Source organism: Gobio gobio (genome assembly GCF_949357685.1).
Source record: "Gobio gobio genome assembly, chromosome: 10".
Taxonomy (NCBI): Eukaryota; Metazoa; Chordata; class Actinopteri; order Cypriniformes; family Gobionidae; genus Gobio; species Gobio gobio.
In genome coordinates, this window is record NC_137116.1 from 24,598,070 (window position 1) to 24,620,931 (window position 22,862).

The 22,862-nt window shown below is 36.6% G+C and overlaps 1 protein-coding gene across 1 annotated transcript in view; it reads right to left on the reverse strand.

Moving 5' to 3' along the window:
* Positions 1-11,079, reverse strand: part of adrb3a (adrenoceptor beta 3a) — a 39,465-nt gene extending 28,386 nt beyond the window's left edge. The window contains exon 1 of the mRNA XM_079827379.1: positions 9,102-11,079. Coding sequence (XP_079683505.1) covers positions 9,102-10,378 — 1,277 coding nt within the window. The 5' untranslated portion in view covers positions 10,379-11,079. The remainder of the gene's footprint in view (positions 1-9,101) is intronic.
* Between the last annotated feature and the right edge of the window lie 11,783 nt (positions 11,080-22,862).

Here is a 22,862-nt window from a genome sequence, read left to right on the forward strand (position 1 = left end):
CTACAAATGTGTTTTTGCTGCAGCCAAGGTGACCCCATACTTTTAAAAATAAAGTTCTCAAAAGAGTATCTTAGTGATGCCATAGAACCGCCATGTTGGGTTCCTCAAAGAACCTTTCAGTGAAACGTTCTTATAAAAGGAAGTGCAAAGAATATTTTAATAATCTGAAGAAACTTTTTCAACTATAAAGGACCTTTTGTGCATTAGAAAGGTTCCATAGGTTCTTAATGAAACCATTGATGCCAATAAAGATCCTTTATTTTTAAGAGTGCAAGCAGAAGTAATGGTATTACAATGATACCAGTCACATTTCTGAAATTGCATGTCTAACTTTTTTATATATATACTGTATAATTAATGTACATTTAAATTACTCGATTTTATCAATAAATAATATAAATTAAGCAAATTCAAAATAACTTTTCATGCACAACCCCGTTAAAGGATTAGTTCACTCCAAAAGGAAAATTTCCTGATATTTTACTCACCCCCATCTCATCCAATGTGTTCGTGTCATTCTTTCTTCAGTCGAAAAGAAATTAAGTTTTTTGAGGAAAACATTCCAGGATTTTTCTCCACATAATGGACTTTTATGGCAACCAATGGTTGAAGGTCCAAATCAATGCAGTTTCAAAGGTCTTCGAACGGCTTCAGAGGCTCTGCACGATCCCAGCTGAGGAATAGTATCTTATCTAGCCAATCCATTGGTCATTTTCAAGAAAAAATTTACATTTATATTTATCCTTACTATTTATCCTTATTATATATATTTTTTAAACCTAAATTGCTCATCTTGTGCTGCTCTGCGACTTGCCATGTATTGCGTAATCGTGTCGTAAAGGTCACGCTAGACGTAGGAGGAAGTACCGCCCCAAGCTAACGTGTGAAGACTAATACAAACGCCCTTTACCAAAAACACTCAATTTCAACTTCTAAATCATCCGACATCATTGTTTTACCTTTTTTTTTGCTAGAGAATGTTTGTATTAGTTTTTATAACGTAATTATAACCGAAGTGATTCCGCAATCTGTGGCGCGTCGCAGAGCAGCACAAGCAATTTAGGTTAAAATTTATAAATGTACTTTTTTCTGGGAAAATGACTGATGGTTTTGCTAGATAAGACCCTATTCCTCGTCTGGGATCGCGCAGAGCCCTTTGAAGCAATTCGAAGCCCATTGAAACTGCATTGATTTGGACCTTCAACCCGTTGGTTGCAAAAGAAGAAAAATCCTGCATGTTTTTTGACTGAAGAAAGAAAGACATGAACATCTTGGATAATATGGGGGATAAATTATCAGGAAATTTTCATTTTGAAGTGAACTAATCCTTTAATTCAGCTCAGAATATCTCACATTGGGTGTCTCTGCTGACCTCTTGTGGGAAAAAAAAAATTATAACATGATATTTCATGACTCTTGCCACTTGATGGGCTTATAGCTCTATGTGGAGCAAATTAGCTGTTCCGCTGGGTCTAGTTTCAGCCTCAGACGTCACGGCCAAGGACCGTCGGCTGAACACGTAATCTTTAACGGTCCGTCTAGAAACAAATGCTGTGATGCCAAACTCCCTCGTGGAAGAAGAACACCGTCGTGTTTACAACTGTGACAATGTGCACTTACCATGTTCAACGCTGGATTTTCAAAAGTATGTGAAGTTCGATGCTCCATTGTTGCAGTAAACTTGCACAACGTTCATTGAATGAATAATTTATGGATGCATGCCGGTCTGACTTTACATTTTCACGGCACTAAACATGACGCGGAACAAAACAAAACTGTGATTGGTTGAGGTACAGGTCAGTCAAGCGTCCTCTTCGGCGGTCCTTGACCAATGAAACCTGCGATAGAGTCCAGACCTTCTGCCGTCAGTCTGAAGGTCTGGCTTTAACTACGCTGGGTCCTAAAGTTAGTTCTTGTGTTTCTCTCTTCAGAATGCATTCAGATATGTAGACATTATAATATATATATATATTTTTTGTAAAGCTTAGTTTTAATTAGTTTTAATTTTTTAGGTTTTTCTATGTATACTGAAGCATTCCATTCATTCATAAGGGGGTCAAATTGGACTGATTTGTTTTTAATTTCAACCACAAACTCCACGGATCCAGTAATTTTTTTGTGTGTGTGTGTGTGTATTCATGGTTCAAGCGGTTTCAAGTCGTAAGGTCTTGGACCACTCTGATGAACACTAACACTAGGTTAATTTCAAAAATTCATTTTGGGTCAAAATGACCAGAGGAACGGATGAGGGTAAACCGTATAAACTGAATGGATGCCACAGCCTCTGCTGATAAAGAGTTATAAGCTTAAACTCAGGTGTCCTCAGAAAGGGATCATCTCCTGAAATGAGAATAACAGTGAGGTCATCTCATAGCAGGCAGATATGGGATTGCTAGATCTTGCCGATTTGCTCTATAATTGTGGCTAAAAGAGCTCTTTTCCATATTGAGTTCATATCCTGTTGCAGAGAATTACCTCATTGCTTATTCTGTCTGCACTTTTTTCTGCCATTCTTTCTTTTGCTCCAGCTCTGTTTTCACAGAGAATGATAGAGCAATCATTTGAAGGCATGCGCTGATGTACAACATATGGATCAATGCACATGTACAGAGGGAGTTATTCGGAAACTAAAGGCCATCTGGGCATATTCATTGTTGAAATATTACTGGTCATTTCACTTTTGTTATATGTGATTGCACACACTTCAAATAAATAGTTCATTCAAAAAATAAAATTAAATATAATTATTAATTACTCAATGGATGCAAAAGCACCATATTGGTATAATATATAAAATGTTCCGCTACTATGAGCTGAGAATCAAATCAGTCTGATTTGTGAACGAATCATTTAAAGTTTTGTGAAATGGATCAGCCAGAAAAGATTCAACTTTTGTTCAAAAATTATTCATGGCTTCTTGAATATAGTTGTATATGAACTGCTTTTATTATGATGCATTTAAGTTGTTTTTTGGATCCTGTTTGGTCTTCATACATTGGGCTCCAATAATGTGATTATTACGGACTTAATCACAGTAAGATATTTTCATGACAAGGGCAAACCTCTTCACTCCCGTTTACTGGCAATTTTCATTCTGATTATTTGTTAAGAATGGTGGTTATTTTTTACAGGCACAGCACAAATGATGAACTCATGTGGTAGATCTGGCCACTGTTTTAATCTACAACAATCTGAAACACGCATTTCTACAGAACTTTTTTTCAGTGATGTGCCTAAAACGTTTTATTGCGATATTTTCGCCTATCAGTAGGCTATACTGCAATATATTCATGTCGCGCAACATTGTCAACATGAACTACATTTGTTCATTACTCCAAAAATGTCTACTTTAAAGCCTACTTTATAGTTTATGAATCTGTGCATGACAATGTCACCCGTGTACGTCACAAGCACGTGCACTTTGGTCAGAGTGGAATAGATTGATTATAATGTTTACATGCACTGCAAAAATGTGGGATTACTTTTATAATGGATGGATTTTTTGGCCTTCAAATTTTGGCCTGCCATTATAAAGCTTGGATTAGCCAGGATATTTTTTTATTTAACTTCGATTGTATTCGTCTGAAAGAAAAATGACATATACACCTAGGATGGCTAGAGGGTGAGTAAATAATGGGATAATTTTCATCTTTGGAGGAACTATCCCTTTAAGTTATAGAAAATTCAACTCGTTTTTTAAAGTCAGTTTAATGTAATTTAAGTTGAAATGACTTAAAAACTTTAGGCAGCAACTTTTTTTTACTGTTTATTGTAATTAAAATCAAAAATATGCTACATATTTTATGATTATGGTTGCTATGATTATGAGCTTAATCACATCAATGTCATCGAAGTATTGCATTTACATGAGGTGAATTTTAATTATAATAGCATTATGAGGGTGCCTGTAAATGTAGTCATTGTAATTGTGTTGAAAAGATTAACCAATAGCTTCTTCAAAAATTCTCTTTTTGCATGACATGAGGGTGAGTAAATGACAAGTTTTTTAATTGCTGTGGCTAAAGTATCCCTTTGAATGGAACAGAGAAAAAAAGAAAGGTGTTTAACTCCCTCTACTCTGCCGCTCCTTGATTTGAGATCTCAAACCGAAACCTGTTGTGCCACTCAGTTATTTATCAATCACGAGCCAATCTTTGTCCCCTTTCTTGTAAAGATCAACAGTAGCCAGAGAGCGATACCAGTAGCTGATGGTGGCGATTAAACCTCTGATCTGTGGAAACATGGTGCCCCACTGTTACAGCAATGAAGGCGATGAGAGCAGATAAGCCATTATACCAGCCTCGGCTTGTCAGCTGTATTGTGTTCTTCCTCATAAACCTATTCAGTGATTAAGCACCTGTTTGTAAAGTCAGGCTCCAGAAAAATACGCACACAGGTGTCAGACAGCCGTACAGTAACAGCCCGTTTCGCAAATGTTTTTTAAATCAGTGGAGTCATGATCAGATGGAACAGACATCCTAATTTGTAGAATATCATACGGCATGGCACAGTTTTTTTTAAATCCAGCAAATGGAAATTTCCAGGCTTGCTCACAATGAAAGAATATCCTGATTTAATGCTGTTCCATTTTTGAAAAACAACTGTTCATTTTTAAAGTCGAAAATTGTGATCCTATGGAGTAATGCAGAGAGAAGTGTAGATACTTTTTGCCCTGTCTAGTGTCCTACATTAACTCATTTGATTATTTTCCCAACAAAACTTTACTTTTGATCTGTCCATTCAACTTGCACGTTGTATGGATAGGTGAACGCAACTTATTTCTTTTGGCCGAACATCAGCAGAGAACAACTGGACGTGCTCCACTCAAAACAGTCTTTGATTTTAGTATGCAAATGTGTTGGACTAAGGTCTGCGTTCACCGCTATGTTTACTGACCTTTGATACTTGCAGATAATATGCCAAAATGGAGCACAAACCTATGATGCAAAAACATTGAACACAGTTCAAATCAAACAGGAGCTCCAGACGGCTGCTAAAATAGTTGCAAATGCGACAAAAATAAAAATGTGCAATAATATTTGAATATGTGGTCACCACTGGTGATAGTGGGGAAAACTTTGCGCGCATTTATATCGTGTTTCATCAAAGATCATCCTGTTAGCCCACATGACTTTGTTTTCTGCACGCAATGACAAACATAGCACAAGCTGAAGTCTGATTCACTGGAAGATCTCTTTATTAATCAGAACTTTTTAATAAGTCTGTCAAGATTAATGAAACAGCCTTCAATGTTCAAAGTTAATCGTTCACAGCGGACTGTAACACTAAACCGCGAGTCATTTTTCGGATATGTCTAATACTTTATAGTCAGAAGATTTTCAGTTAATCTTTTTACAGACTAATTAAAATACATTCATCCATTATTTATAAATTAACAATAGTATTTTATAAGTATACATGGACCCACTTTATATGGCCTTAACTACTATATACTAACATTTAAATTAATAATTTGATACAATGCACTATTGTGTACATACATGTTTTTACATTGTACTTACATTTTAAAATTGACCTGCATGTAATTACATCTGTAATTAATTTCTGTAGTTACATTTATACTTACACTGTTTACACTTCCCTTACACCTAACCCTACCCTTAAACTACCACCACATACCGCCACACCTGTCCCTAACTTTACCCGTATCCCACTTCAATATCAGCAAAAGTGTTTTGCAATACAATATGAACACAATAAGTACATTGTGCTTATTTTTTGATGTAAGTACATAGTAGTTAAGGCCATTTAATATAAAGTGGGACGGTATACATATATTATTATTGTAAATGTTATATTATTATATGATTTGTATTGTTATTTTAATTATGTTATTATAACAACCATCTTAATCAAGTGATCATTTAATTTGTCAACAAAAGAAAAGTGGCTCCCTAGTCATACATTTTTTTCTTTCTTTTCTGTGTGTGTATATATATATATATATATATATATATATATATATATATATATATATATATATATATATATATATATATTAGTTATAGTTTGTGAAATCCTGATGAACAAAAATATAATAATATTTTCTCATTTCCATGAAGAAATTTAAGTTTTCTGTTAAGTGTTTGCTTACTATCTTGCCTTCGCTGCGAGCATTGGTTGTGCTTGCTCTGTTAAGGTCGTAAACAGCTCCTCAAAGGCGGAAGTGTTGTGTTTCAGTGATAAAGTTTATCAGCTCCTGGGGGTGTTAGAGAAGTAACAGAGGGGCCCTAAAACTTGCCAAAAAAACACCACAGAAACCACCTCATTCTCACCCACACAAGTTAATTTAGAGGTAGCAACAAATTTATGGACCACAATAAATCCATATATTTAGCTTCTACAGCAGTTTGGCAACAAGTTTCTTTGTAAAGCTCTTTCTCGCAGAGGGTTAATCAATAGTGTTTCAACCCTTTCTCAATGTGCTCACTGAAACACAAAGCAACCGTTGTGGCTTTATTTGCGTGTTTCTGTCAGCAACACAAAATGTACCCATCAGCAGCACAGAGCAGCAAAATGTTGACTTCCCGTTAAACAAACCACATTATCTTCCATCTGTTATTATTTGAATTACTGTATGTCTGCAAGGGCACCTTTCATAATACACTGCACTAAAAATACTCAAAATGCTCATTTTGTCTTATTACATTTTGCTAGACATAATGTTCGAGCTGCACCCATGTTAAATAAATCTCACTGGAGACCTGGTCACGGTGTGCGAAAAACGAAGTACACAGTTTACATAAAAGGGCTTCAGACATCACAGCTGATCAAATTTTACTCAATGGACTCGTAAGTTGGTGAGCTATACGCTGAATAATGTGATTTGTTTGTTGAAATGGGCCTCCTGACACCAGTGAACTCACAGCTTCAAGCATTTGGAGATTGAAGTCGCTCAGAATTACTTTAAGTTGTTCCTTTCTCTCCCCTTTTGCTCTCCGCCACAACCTTTTTACTCCTCACATGAAGTCTGTCGTGGTTTTAGCTGCTTGTACTTCATGTCCCTCAAGAGAAAAATTAGCTTTACATTTGTGATATAAAATAAATGTTCCCTTTATAAATTAGAACATAATTGTTTTCTGATGAGAGAAAGATTACATATGCTTTTTTTTATTATTATTTCCTCAAAACTTTTTTTTATTATTATTTCCTCAAAACGCAGAAAACTGTGATTTCTCTCTCCTGTGGTGTCTGGTGGACATGACTGTGTTTGAATGTGAGATGCGTATGTGTGTGCATTATTTCCACTTAATTGTGGCTAGGAAATGTCTCCAGGGCTTGCCCACCCAGCCCCTTGTAACAGCTGCTGTTAACCCTGTACTGTGATAGTCAAGTGTGTCTCCCCCATTCTAGGAAAAGTATTTCCTGAAAAGCCTTTATATACTAAACAAAACCAATTCTGATATACAATTCCTATTTTAGAATTGTTTTTATTATCTGTGACATGTTCACTATTTTATAAATATAAAAAAAACCATTATACATATATACCCATATATATATATATATATATATATATATATATATATATATATATATATATATATATATATATATATATATATATATATATATATATATATATATATATATATATATATATATATATATATATATATATATAAAAAGTTTTGTTGTTGTTAGGAAATATTTAATGTTGTATAAGCATTTATTTTCTGTGTTGCAGAAGCTCTGTGCTTGTACAAATGAAAAACCACAAAAACATCTTAAAATTGGCCTCTTCCAGCGAGTAACTACCACATTATCGGATCACTATTTACATTGTCAATCCGACAGACTAGAAAATGTTCCCAATTCATATGCGTTATGAAACAAAACAATACTGAAGTGTTTGGATCCTTGTGGAAACTGTTGGATTAATTATCTTTTGGGTCTGGATGAAGAAATGAAGATTAATATTAAAAGTCGTGTGTCTCTCTGTTTTGGGATGGGGGTTAAATCAACATTTGTATAAACTTTACGTGGTGTATTTTTTTTCTTCTTGCTCCCATTTTGATTTCTAGGGAATTCACCATTATTCTTGCTGCTATTCATCAAGATGACACTCAAAATATATAAAAATATGTAGTGGTGCCATGAATATTTTTGAGACTGATACATTTCATGATCATATATCATGATATTTTTCAGCTTCTGTTTTTCATATTTAACAAGTAAAGATACTTTTTTTTATATATAAAGAAGTTACTTAATCATTATCAACAATTTAACGCCCAACAAAAGGCCAAGTCTGCCTCTTTTAAGATGGTCAGTTCTCTTGGGCATTTAAGAGAAAGAGCTAGATTTAGAGCACATGATTTCTCTTTCATATCAGAGCTTGTGTCCTGTTCCATTCCTCATACCTTTCTGCTGACATGCGTTCTTTTAAAGATAATGCCAAAATGTTCAAACCAGAGCAAGAATTCATCCTCGTGCCAGTTTTGCTCATAAACATTAAGTGCTGTAGCTCCCCAAAGGAACCACCATCTGCATGAAGTTTATCTGGCCCTCTTGTTTCTGTTTTACAGCTATAAACACAAGTAGTTATGAGCTTAAACCTTGTATTTTCCCCCTTACACAAACGTCACCTGGCTGCTTTACATTCCACCGTAAGCAGTACCATAACAAGTAATTCGTTTTTGCGTGAAATGTTGTACACATTCAATCTCTCTGTAATCCGAGACAACTTCAACATTGCCCTGCTCAACCTTGACGCACTTCTCACAGGGCTGTATCCCCCTGAGAAAAGTCGCCACAAGCGCATTCATAACTTTAGGTCACCTGATTACAGCAGGTTTAAAATTCACTGGACATGTGATATTGAGCCCTACTGACACTGATTTAGGGAAATTGATTTCAGTCATTCGTCACTGCAGACCTAATACTGACATATATAATCAAGAAGTGCATACAGTTTTGCTCTTCTAAGCTTCTTGGAAAAAATTACTCAGAGACATTGTGAATGCTGAAATAAATCTCAGCAAGGTAAAGTATAAAGGAAAGTGTAAAACTCTGTATCTACATGTAGTTTTTTAAGTATACACCTGACAGCCCAGAAGTAAGAATAGAACGAGACTCACAACTCTGTCTCTGGTTCGGAGAAATCACTGAAGAACGTGCTGCCGTTGGAGTGCGGTGGTCCGGGCGACGGCTCCTCGCTCCTGTAGCTGCTCTGGCTGCTCCTTTCCCCAGTCAGTGTCCCTGGCGATGTGGGGGTCTTCTCGAATGTTCCAGGCATTCCTGGCTCTGCAGACCCCAGAATGCAGGGGCATCGAGTCCGAAGCTCCTTGTAAAGGAAGTTCATTCTCAGCGAGGATATCCAGGGACAGCCAAGAAGATTCTTGAAGGCTGCACGAAACTCTGGGCTTCGGCAGTAGATGATGGGATTGAGGCCAGAGTTGATGTAGCCCAACCAGTTTAAGTAACGAAAAAATTCCTTGCTCGGCATGTGTGGATTAAAGACCTTAATGATGTTCGCCACAAAGAAAGGCAGCCAGCACAGTGTGAAGATGCCCATGATGATGCCCAGCGTCTTGAGGGCCTTGTGCTCCTTCACAACAGTTAATCTTGACGGTCGCCTACGGGAACTTTTCCGCCTTGCCGTCATCCCTCCGGCGTTATTGCACATCGAAGGCAAGTTGTTGTTGCCATGAATCGCTGTCTGTACCTGATTTCCCATGCACTCAATTTGGAACCTCAGACGGTTCTGGTCAATTAGCTTTACCTGCCGTGTGGCAATAAGAAAGACACGTGCGTAGACGAAAATCATGATAATTAGTGGGATGTAGAATGAAACCACTGAAGAAATTATTGCAAAGGTCATGTTCGTATCAAAATCACAGCACAATTCGTTCTCGTAACATGTTTTTGTGCTATTGCCATCCTTAAGCCAGAGCCCGCTCATAATGGGGACGAAGGAGATGAGAGCTGAGACCAGCCACACAACACAAACAATAATTCGAGCCCTACACTTATTCAGGAGCACTTTATACCGCAGTGGCCGCGTAATCGCAATATAGCGATCCACCGCAATGATGCAAAGGGTCTCTATACTGGCGGTGACACATAAAACATCAACCGATGTCCATAAATCGCACAATTTCGTACTAAGGCCCCATTTGTCTGTCACAGCAATCTTGGCAGCCAGTGGCACCACCAGTATCCCCATTATGAGATCAGCACATGCCAATGACATGATGAAGATATTCGTCGTGGTCTGCAGCTGGGAGGTGCGTGCTATGGCGAGGATGACCAGAAGGTTCCCCACGATGATAATCATGATGATGATCACTATGACGAACAGATGAATAACTTGATAATGTTCTTCATTGACAGTGCCGTTGGTCTCATTAGCCATATTTCAGTATTTAGAGATCAAGGTATTCAGTATTCAAGAGATGCAATTTTTTTTAAACTGAATTTCAGAAACAAGCAGCAGCAAAGAGACATAGCTAGGTGCTCAGAACGTCTATTCGATCTTCAAAGAAGTTATTGAGATGCCATGACGATACTGTATTTAATCTTGCACTTTATACCCCCGTATCTCCAAATCTTGAACAACAGCATCAATTTCTTTTCATAAATTCTTCAGTCATCCTGAAAAAAAAAACATGCATATCCAGCTGTCCTGTAGCATTTGAAGCAAACATGTATGCCATGTTCCACACATCTGAACTGCAGATGTAGGAGGAAAGAAAACAAAAAGCCCCTTTTATTCTGAGTTAAAACTGGTCCAAGAACTTTTAGAAAAGCTTTTGAAACCACCAGAGAAAAGGCAGATACGCAGCCATCCTTTTGAAGTAGTCCGCTGAAGTGGAGTTTGAGCTGAAGTGGAGGAGGTTCAGTCAGCGTGTTACCGTCGCGTGTGTGGAGCGAGCGAGTGGAGGTGCTTCTACTGCCAAAAGCTCAAAGGAGCAGTGACACTGCCGACAGTCAACAGTGGTAAAGCACTCTCCCTCTCTGATAATTCTCTCTCTCTCTCTCTCTCTCTCTCTCTCTCTCTCTCTCTCTCTCTCTCTCTCTCTCTCTCTCTCTGTCTCTGTGTGTCTTTTAGTGTTCAGTATGCTGTAGTTGCAGCGACATTTCATGAGGGGTGGAGTTGTAAAGAGTGGCTCACTCCCAATATTCACACAAACACACACACCCCCTATCTTTCTCTCTCTCCAACAAGGACACAATCGTCAAACATAAAACACTTTTTATCTTGTCTGTCACACATCAGAAATAGACATCACGTACATGCAATAATATATGTCCAAAAATAAGGAAACGCATATAATATTAATGTCTAAACTGAAGTTAACCTGTTACAACATTAAACCTGTAACTGTATCAACATTAAAATAACAGCTAAATTACAAAATATACATTATAAAGAGATCAGTCAGTGAACCTACCAAATGGTAGTCTTTTAAAAAGTTTTGATTAAATATATATTTATTTATATTATATATTTTTTCTTTATATTTAATTTATAATATCATTAAATTAACATTAAATTAAAGTATTACATTAAATGGTTTTACATATACCATTTTATCCAATGCAGCCTGTAATGTGTTTAAAGTATGCATTTTATCACTATGTGTGTTCTCTTGGGAATTGAACCTGATGTTGCAAGCACAACACTTTGTTTAACCCTTTGTGATCAGTGTGATCAGTCTTGGCTGTTTCCTGGGGCATATGATCACTGGTGTGATTAGAACGTTCAGTGCATCACATGATCAACTGCTAAATTGCTGATTTCTTGCTTTGGCTGGCGCTGAGCCAGAGACGGACACACTCAGCGCTTGACATATATGACAACTATTCAGTGTTTTTAACCTCATAATCTTTATTTTAGGTTTCAGACATTTAAATACACGTACGTACTAGCAAAAAAAATAATGTATAGTTTGTAAAATACACACTGATGTCTATGGAAGCGGCAATAACAATCCAATCAAATATAAATGGACAATATTTTATTGATATCAGATACACATTGTGTAAGTAACTATAACGTTTACTCTATTCTTCTCACACTTTCATCTATTTCAGGAGAAGTGAGATGTGTTGTAAATCCGACAGATCCAATTCTCTGAACTGCGGCACAAACTAACATGGTGTTGCCCATCACGCATTACAGATCAACTAACACGATCATTATAACGTTTTTTCAACAACAAAACACATTCACTTACATGTATTTGAGAATCGGAATATCAGGTAGTTGACATAGCCAACAAGTTTATGAATATTTTGAATAATATTCAAAGGAAATAAAAGCAATATGTAAACGCCCACTGCTATGATTGGATAAGCTTTGCATATTTAATGAGCTTCGGCTCCCACATGAGTACGCATGAGGCATTGTTTTGAAAGTGTGTGACAAACGGCAACCAGAACACCAGAACAAACACAATGATTTATCTCTCATCCACCCGCAATTAATGTTATTTATATTACTTGGCCCGCCCCATCTGTGGATATATGCGTGCGCCAACGTTGCAGACAGCATGATCAAAACTTCCGCGTTTGTATTTTTCCTTCAAACATCAAGTCAAGAGAGTGAACGCACATCAAGAAAGGAATGTTATTTCACTATTTATGATTATATGTATTGGTAGCCCGTCTGGAAAACACATAGCCCTGGGACTTTGGAGAGTGGCATACATATTTATCTGTTGAGGCGGCGTTTCTGCATTCTATGGCGTCAGTGGTCGACATATTCTGAGATCGAGTGTTCTCTGGGCCTGGTGTCAAAAAAAGCTTTTCTTTGACTAACAAGGAAGTTTTCAGCTCTGAAATTTACAGGATATTCTTATATCACGATGAACTTTTATATTTCAAAGGCTCAAGGGAAAGTTGATTTCTCACTTCATCATCCCTTTAATGATGGATTGATGCACTTTTTTGGGCTTCTTCTTTTTTGAGAATCTTCTATTCAATGCCATTATAAAGCTTGGTATATTTATAAGGCCAGGGTATTTTTTAATAGACCCTTTTCACAGACTGGGATGACGTGTTTTAACGGTCATCAATATCGTAAATCCTGCAAAGTATTTTCATTTTTTTTTATGTATGTACATTTATAACACTTAATACTTTTGTATTTTATTACTTTTGCATCAAATTACAAAAAACGAGTTACCGCTGCTGTGAGGGTGTTTCTAATACAGTCTATGGGAGTGATGGTAAAAATTTACACCTTTCTCTATTTTCACTGCCGTTATCAATCTCGCTCTATTTATCGCTCTATTTTTTCTCTACTTTTTGAAAGTTGTGAAATCACTATTTTGGCGTTTTTCTTTTGCTATTTGAGCAAATGGGCAAACAAAAAATATATTTAATGTATTCTCTCATTCACTGCTATGAGATTTAACCCAACTATGACGACTTCCGCTCTGAGAAACCCGGAAATGTGAAAAGGGTCTACATAACTCTCATTGTATTCGTCTGAAATAAGAATGTCATATACACCTAGGATGGCTTGAGGGTGAGTAAATCATGGGGTAATTTTCATTTTTGGGTGACCTATCCCTTTAAGAGTAAAAGGATTTAAAAATCGTACTTTAATGCTCAAGTTCAGGATAAATGCTCACTGTTGTCAACTGTTTTTTAAATGATGAATTTGATCATGTTAATCCATTAACAGTTGCCAAGTGAGGATTATACTAAAACTGAGAAGCATCCAGAATATAGCACTTTTTATCAAAATTAATTTGTATGTTGGTGTTGAAGTAATAATGTGTTAAAAAAAAACAACAACTGTATATTACATGGACAAAATTATCCAGTGTTTCCAAGGTTGGCGATGACACTAATGTTTTGGTCATGTCTTGTCTTGTCTTGGTCACCATCTCACCCTGACAGTATAGGCACTACAACCAGACAGGCCTGTTCAGACCGAGCTATATCTGTTTATACCCATCTTTTACTGCATTGCCCTGGTGTTCAAAGAAACTCAGAAATGTTGTCATGTGTCAAGAATTCGGTCACAAGGTTAAGGCTCTGTCAATCATGCTGTGCTCAGATTAGTTGGAGTCAAACTGATGTATGATTGAGTGCATGTCTACTTATTGGGAATTTCTTTCTTTTTAGTCAGAGTCTATCTTTAATTAGAGGGAGTTTGCAATTTGCCACCCAATAAATAAATACATTACAATGTATTTAAAAAAAGTATTATATTTTATTATAAACGATCATAATGCTAATAATTAAAATGCTATGTAATTAAATTTAGTATTTTCACACACACACAAAAAAATCTCTCCATATAATTTGGGATACATTCATAAATTGTGTTGTATTCGCCCATTTTGATTTCCTAAATTAAAAGCACAAATCCAGTTTTTTGAGAGATGAGCTGCAAAGTCTTTCATGTTTTCAGTCATCCTCATATCACATCCAACCTGTTGTTGAGTATCTTCTATTATCACATTCTACTGTGTTCTGTTGCAGTGTTTGCCGATATGGACAGGATACCAGCTCCCTAGGGGTCGTTGTTCAGCGCTAAAAATAATAGATGCTTATCTGGCCTGCGACTCACGCCAACCCGGCCACAACCAGGAAGAACAATCAAGACAAATGCCTGGCATGCCATTCAGCTGCGAAAATCTGGGCTGAGTAGTCACCAAGGTCTTTGTCATCAAGTACTTCCTTCCCTCTTCTGTCTCTTTCATGCTCTTTCTCTTTCTGTCTGACAGACATTATCTTATTTTACTCACACCACTCTATGCATAACTTGGTTGCAAACTCTTGTGAAAAAGAAGTACACTTCAGCCAACAACAAAAAAAAAAAACTATTATTGAAATAATATACTTTAAAAGGACTTAAGTGCAAATTTTTGGTTACATCATCAATGGATATTTGCCAATTTCTGCCCTTTTTCAATTTTACTTTTGCTAAATTATTACTTGAAAACCGATTTTCTATTTCTCCATTTTTCTTTTGTGGGCTGTACCATTAGCACGGGGGTGTGGCTGCTATCATTTCATTGATGTAACTGCTTTATTTACACTGCATGCATGTTGAAGAGTAGTTTAAAAGACTCAACACAGAGGATGACCTTTTTCACCTGAAGTGCCATTATTTTGTATTACTAATATAATAACAGTGCTTAATATAAGCCAGTCTCGTACTGCATTGGGAGCAGCTGGGAAAAGTGAAATCCCGGTGGCCTAGCTACTGATTTGGTACATTGCAGCTTGTTTGTATCCTTGTTTTTTATTACTTTATTGTATTAATATATCTAATACCCTTGGTCAGGGGGATGCATTTTAAATCACAAAATTTTTTTGTATATTTTTTGCTTGATAGTCTTTGTCTTTCATGCTATTCCCGTGTAGGATCTTTGCAAGTGCTGCTGCTCGCGAGCCACCCCGTCTGCTGCCTATCCCACTGAAAACTAACTAGGATCTTGTGGTTGTACTGTACCGCGGTAAATGCATCCCCCTGACCAAGGGAAGGCAATATATTCATAAAATAAAGTAATAACGAATAAGGAGGTAAATACAAACAAGCTGAGATTTCACTTTTCCCGGCTGCTCCTGATGGCCAGTCCGAGACTGCCTTATATTTAGCACAGTTATTATATTAGTTATAAAAATGACAGCACTTCGAGGAAAAAAAGGTCATCCTCTATGTTCAGTCTTTTACACTTCTCCTCAACGTGCATGCAGTGTAAATAAAGCAGTTACATCAATGAAATGATAGCAGTCCACGGCCACACCCCTGTGCTAATGGTACAGCCCACAGCGCATAATACAAGACAAAAAATGGAAAAATCTATTTATTCAAATGACTGTTTCTGAAGTCACAATTTAACAAAAGTAGCTATTGATGAAGTACACTGGTTTAAATTTTTCATTTTTGCATTGTATGGTCTAAAAAATGAATTGTGAAGCATTACACAGACCCTAATTGCATGTTTATTGCAATTAAATGAAAATGTTTTGTAGATTAAATTTATATTAAATTAAATAAATGGAACATAAGTGCTTTTTTGACCCACTTAAGTAGGACTTAAGTACATCTTTATATGTAATTTCATAATTACTTCTATTGTCTTTGAATTATGGTTAAAGTGTTCTGCTGAATGCACTGACAAGCATTTATGGTAAACTAAAATATACTTTAATGTCATTTTTATTGAAAGTTGTATGTAATGTATCTGTAATTGCACAATTGTAATGTTGATGTTGCAATTCAGTACATTTAATATGTTAAATTTAAATGTAATATTTAAGAGCACATAACAGATACAATTATAATCAACTACTTTACACTTTAGTAGGTTAGTCAACTTAAAAAAAAAAACCTTTGTGTGCGCACTCTATACACATTTAAAACTACCTTTTCCCCACAAGTTAAGTATTGTGCTGTGTTGTAATCAAGCATGATGCTATAAAAAACAATTTTAAGCTACATGTTCCATATAACCCCCACACCACCCTCCCAAATGCTGGATTCCAGGTGAATTCTCATTGGTTCACATACATCTAATTGGCTCTGCATAGCTGTGTATTAAATAATAACAATCTTGTGACCGTGTTTTGTAGCAGGTTTACATTTAGTGTGGCCAGACAAACTGCTTGTCCCTGGAAAGTAGTTGCATCATACCTATAGAATGAAGGAATATTTAAACCACGTCAACAACCAGTCAATAGAGTATTAGTAGACTGACTGCTTAATATCTGGTAACACTTTTAGTCCCCTAAAAGATTGTTCTGACTATAAGTAACTTTGTAACTACATGTCAACTTATTCTACTAACCCTAACCTAACAGCCTACTAATACATTGAGAGTTAGTTGACATGCAGTTGCAAAGTTACTTATAGTTAGTAGAATGTCTAATGTGAACAGGGCCGGATTAACCATTAGGGCAACTGGTCACTTGCCCAGGGGCACAGGACATCTAAGGGGCCCTGGGCACGGTCAAATATTATGTTAGATCACGTTATAAACGCAATCCTCACTTTCCTAATAATATGCAGATTTTTGCAACATGTTCGATCAAAATATTATGTTAAATCACGTCAAAAACAGTGTCTGTAGCTTCTTGCGCTGCTGCGCAGCGAGAGGACGAGCTGTCACGCCGAATCACGTGACTTGAAGCTCTGAAATCAGCTGTTGAGGCGGGTGGACAAAATTTGGCCTGGTTTGGGGTCAGTTTGGTTGTTTTCAAACATCTACATTTTATAGTCTAATTGGTTAATAATAAACTCAAGTGTGCATCATGACACACACCGGCCCACATCCCCCTTCTCTATGACGTAGAGTCAGCTGGCATTGGTGTTGACGTCAACGACGAGCACGCACTTTCAGCCAATCAGCGATCAGCAGGGAGTCGCGACTCACGCTCATTCATGACAGGTTTTCAGCGTGAAATTGTAGCTGGATATCAAATGATCGCTATGCCAAAGTGGCATAAATATGTAAGTTATCTACAGTAATGAGCGGGAGAGTGAACCAACTCTCAAAACGTGGATTACACCTGTGACTCAAAGACTCTTACATATAACTAACTCAAAGAGCACGGTTGAATGATTGAATTGAAATAGTGTATGACTCCTGTCCATCAGGAGCACACTGGCCTGATCAGGACATCTGCACCTTTTAAAGCGTCCAGACTGCGCTGTACTCGTCCCAACAGCTGCTGAAAGAGGTTTGAATCAACGATTAATCCATTTTGACTGTGTTAAGTTCTGCGTTAGGCTATGTTCTATAAATATTGTAGCCTACTTCACGAAAGACATAACGTTACTGAAGTTCTATCTGAAGTTAAACACAAAGGTAAACGCATTATTGTTGTTAATTTTTTATTGTACAGCATCAGTGAATGACACATTTTGGCTGTGGTATGTGCAGTAAAGTGTGCGTAATGCCTGCTAATTACATTGTTTATTCAGATTATATTGGGCACTTTTTGCACTTAAATGATGCATGTGTTTTTCCATGGGTTAAAATCATCGGTTCATTTCGTGATTTTGACAATTTCCACTTGGACATTTTAGTCATGCATGACTGTTTTTGAATGCCCTGTTTTGATCCATTTTCCTGAGAAATGTTTTTTATTTTAATTTTATTTTGACATTATTTGGTTTTAAGGAGATACAATGGTGCTAATCAGCCTTGATTGACATGGCAATAAAATTATATAACATTATTTTGGCAGTTCAAATTTTGGGCGTCTTTGTCTTGAATTGGGTGGGTTTTAGTGAGCTTTTTGGCTTGAAATCGTCGATCCAATCAGTCAACACTGTCTGAAATTTAAACAGGAGCGCTAAAAGAAAATTTAAAAGAGAAAATGAATTGAAATTAGTCAACATTGTGAAACATATTCCAAAAATAGCCACAATTTTAGAAATAAAAAAATAAAAAAGTTAAGGCTTCACTAGCGGTCTGCTTTATTTCACTGTTGCAGTCAAAATATATGTGATTGGCTATATTGAAACATTTAATAATTACTCTGTAGCAGCCACCAAGTTCTGTGAAAGATTCATTGTAAAAAGTTATGTTAAACATTAGTGCATCATTAGTGTTCTGTCTCTTGAATGCACTTTATGCTGAGGCTATTACATACATCGCCACTGAGCATTGCAGAAGCCTGATTTGTTAGTATAGAAGTATAGGCTATATGCTCTTGGTGATAGCGACTTTGCGATTGTTGCTTTGGGGCAGGGGCAGGGGGGCCCTTGAGTCTTGTTGCCCAGGGCACAGGAAATTGTTAATCCGGCCCTGAATGTGAACTATCAAAGGTGCAACCTCATGTAACATTGTAAACTCTCCTGCAAGTGTTTCTGAGAAGAAAAAAATATGTGCATGTGCATCACACAAGACTTAACTTGATTATATTAACTTTTGTCAAAGAAATTAGAAGATTCTATTTTCAAGTACAGTCCAGTATTGAAAACAAGCTTCACAAATTAGTTCCGGTCACATGGTACTTGATATAGATGAATATAGATAATAACAAACTGTATTTCCTCTGTTTCCCCACAAAGTTGGCAGCATTATTCTGTCTTCAGTTAAGTGAGGTTTTATTGCTTTTGTTGTTCTCTTGGGACATTTAAGAAATGCTGCACTTGGCAAAATTGACAATCTAATACATTTTGTAAGTTTTTCTTGACATGAAGACATCTTAAAACATCAAAGTGATCTAATGCAGCTAAAGGTCTACACTAGACTAAACTGAGATGACCTGAAGTGTATTGTGTCTCCAGCTGAACATCTGAAAGTATGTCGGTGCTCATTACCTTCAGAGAAATTCTTCTGTAAACCCTGATGTGACTTTATTGCTTTATTAGATTTCAAAATGATCACTTACCCACAAGTTTCATGCCATTCTAAATGAGTTTGGGCTGAGGCTACATATAAATAGGTAAACACTCAGATATCCTCAGAAGATCTAGCACTTTATATTTATTTTAGACTTCTACTGAAGCCTTTTTGTTTATTGCTCAGAGATATATTGTTCAGACCTCCGGTCATAAGATTAAATTAAATTCTGTCTGTTTGCATTAGTGTTATTTTAGGATCACTGACACACTATTATAGTTTTTGTTAATATTTTGAATCAGATATTTTCTGCTTCCATTTTAATATGAGTTAAGTTTTAATAATTTTGTTATGTTTTTGTCATTTCATGATTATTATTATTATTTTCAAGTGTATACATTTTTTATTAAAGGTACACTTTTTATTCAAAATGAACTAAATTTAAATAATGAGTCAACACAACATCAATCCTTCTACCATGTGTTTTTGTCTTATTCTGATTCACTATGTTAAGCCTATTATTAGTGTTATACGATGGGATGATGTCTCGTTATATCTATAAAAAGAGAAAAGTTGCTCTGACTACTGTGACGTGGTGTGGCTGGGAGTGGCGTAGGTTAGTTGTCACAACGAGCAAGAAAGTTTGATATGGAACAGCTAAATCTCGAACTTTGGGGGAATCACCCATAAAAAAAAAAACGCAGAACAGAAGAGAGTCTGCTGGCAAAAAGAGAATGCGACAGAGGTATAATTGGTATAGCTAAAGTCTTCAGCTATAGTGATCTTGAGATCCATACCATCTAAACTGGTTACATCTCTTAAGCCTAGTAGTGAATGTTTTAGTAGGATAATCTCTCTTATTTTAGTTTTTAGTCATGCAGAGCCGGAGCACAGCCAAAACAATGTTCTTCTGCAAAATGCATGCTGTTTTGTTACATAGTGTACCTTTAAGTTTTAGTTTATTTAGTTATTTATTTTAGTTCTTCAACTATGAAATGAAATGAATGAAATCTATTACCATGGCAACTAGCCATTAAATGTTATTTTATTTCAGTTAATGTTTATTTTATTTCAAGTAATGAATATATTTGTATTGTTTTAGTTTTAGTTAATGATAATAACTCTGGTTTACATTATGGTTTATTATAATGAAATTAAGTGATTGCACAAAAAAAAAAAAATTACCCCAAATTTTGTTTTAAACATTTAAATCTTCCGCACTGACATGAGGACTCCATGAGAAATTTAAGATTAAAGTCTAAAAATTACTAGAATAGAATGTTTGGCATTCGAAATCATTTGGACATGAATTATGCACAAAATTACAATTTGAAAGGAATTACACAGAAAAGTTAAAAAATGTGGGCCTCTTAATCAAGTATTTTTTGTACGAAATTATCTACTATTATGTGGGCACGCTCTGCTCCTTGTTGAACTTTAATGTTTTTTGAGCTCACACACCAAGTCATTTTTATCTGCTTCAGTATTTGGCATGGACATTCTATGGCTTTTCAGCTGTTTTTGCAGAATTACACAGAAAAAAGCTGACTGTCAAAGTTTGTAGAATTCATGATATCTCTGTTCTCACACAATACTACGGCCCTGTCCACACGAACACGGGTATTTTCAAAACCGCAGCTTTTTCTATACGGTTTGGCTGTTCGTCCACACGCAAACGCAGTATCCGGTTACTGAAACCGGACTTTTTTGAAAACTCCGGCCAGGGTGAAGTTTTTTAGAAACTCCGGTTACAGCATTGTCTACACGACAATGCTGTAACCGGAGTTTCTAAAAAACTTCAGACCAGGGGTTTTCAAACTTTTTGTGTGTGTGGACCACTATTTGTAATCAAAAAATTTTGCGGACCCCCTCATAACACACATAATAAAATATGTCTACACACAGTCCTACCTGAATTATTCCGCACCTCTAAATAGGCTTACTAGCACTAAAACTATAACTATTCATCACATCAGTAGCCTACAACAGGCTTGTTAAAAGAAAGTTTACTGCAGACAACGGCTGCTACATATTTAATTTATTTATTCTGGCTCATAGATGCATCCGACTCACTGTCAATCTCTTAATTTTTTGTAACTTCTGCCTCTGTCTCTTTGACAGATAGAACCTGTTGCTATCCACCGATCCATAACTGCACTGAACTTGAACGTCACGGCCGAGCGCCACTAGCCTATTTTTGTAATCGCACAATAACTTGACAATTAAATACAAATGTTATATCAATATAGGCCTACATATTCTTTTTACTTTTTATTTTTTATGGGAATTTCCTGGTAAAATGAAGGTAAAAAAATATTATTTTATTTTATTTTATTTTGCCTTTCCACGGACCACCTGCAGTACCCTCACGGACCACTAGTGGTCCGCGGACCACAGTTTGGGAATGACTGGTGTAGACGGTAAAATCGGAGATTTAGGCTTGTTAAGTCAAAATGTGCGCCGTTCTCTCCTTTGTTTGACGTCAGTTTGTGCGCCGTTTAACGTTACATGAGTCGAGTCTATGCAAGCGCGGACGTAGCTTTTAATAACTCTGCTAATAGCGCTTATCACATGTAGCCTATACAGATACATGCGCAGTTATCTCATTGTATTGCAGAACAGAGGCGCCAGAATGCAATAATACAACATAGTAAGGCAAGTGTGTGAAGCTTCAGTCCATTTGGGCCCTGCCCCTGTGTATATACAGTTACCTGTCACTGAGTCCAAAGTAAACTTGCAGGGTTGAAGGGTTTCACTGAGCCCATGGCATCCCTCAGTGAATCGGTGCTGTGGATGGGACCCATGTGGAAATCAGGCAGCCAATCATAGCGCAGTTTTGCGTTTTCATGTGGACAGAGATTTTTTTTAAACCGTGCTTGTGTGGACGCGATTGTTTTTTTAAACGGAGAAGGAAAAACTCTGGTTATAAAAATACCCGTGTACGTGTGGACTAGGCCTAAGTGGCACTGGGAGTCCATTAGCAAAGGGGGTGATAAATGTGATTTGGAAGTGTAGTGACTCATTAGCGAGAGGCTCATCTGAACTTGTTAAGGGCTTAATTGGATTGAGCAATAAATGCTCCTTTACAGTCTCTTATTTTTATTGATTACAATGCACAGGTGCACCCTCCCTCCTCTGTCTCTCTTTCGCTCTACTTTTTTCTCTCTGTGTCTTAAGTGAAATTTCAAATTGTTTGGAGTGGTTATACTCAGACTGCTTTTAACTCCAATTCTGGCTTTTAACTCTTTTATGCATACACTTGCAAACTTCCCTCAGCACTTCCCCTCTGGGAAATCCCCGCCATTTTGAAGTGCATTCAACTTTTTCAAGTAGGCAAGGCAAGTTTATTTGGACCAACCTTCAACCCCTTGATTTTGACAGAGGGAGTGAGTCTACTCAATATGTACACTTCAGGCAGATCCATAGACCACATTGCAACACGATTGCGATGTCACAGCAGATCGAGCTAAATTTACCACCACCCCAAACAACTCTATAGTACAATATTGGAGTTATTTAACCATGTAATACTTGTAGCTACCTTAAGCTGACTGTATTTAACACAGTTATAGTTTATTG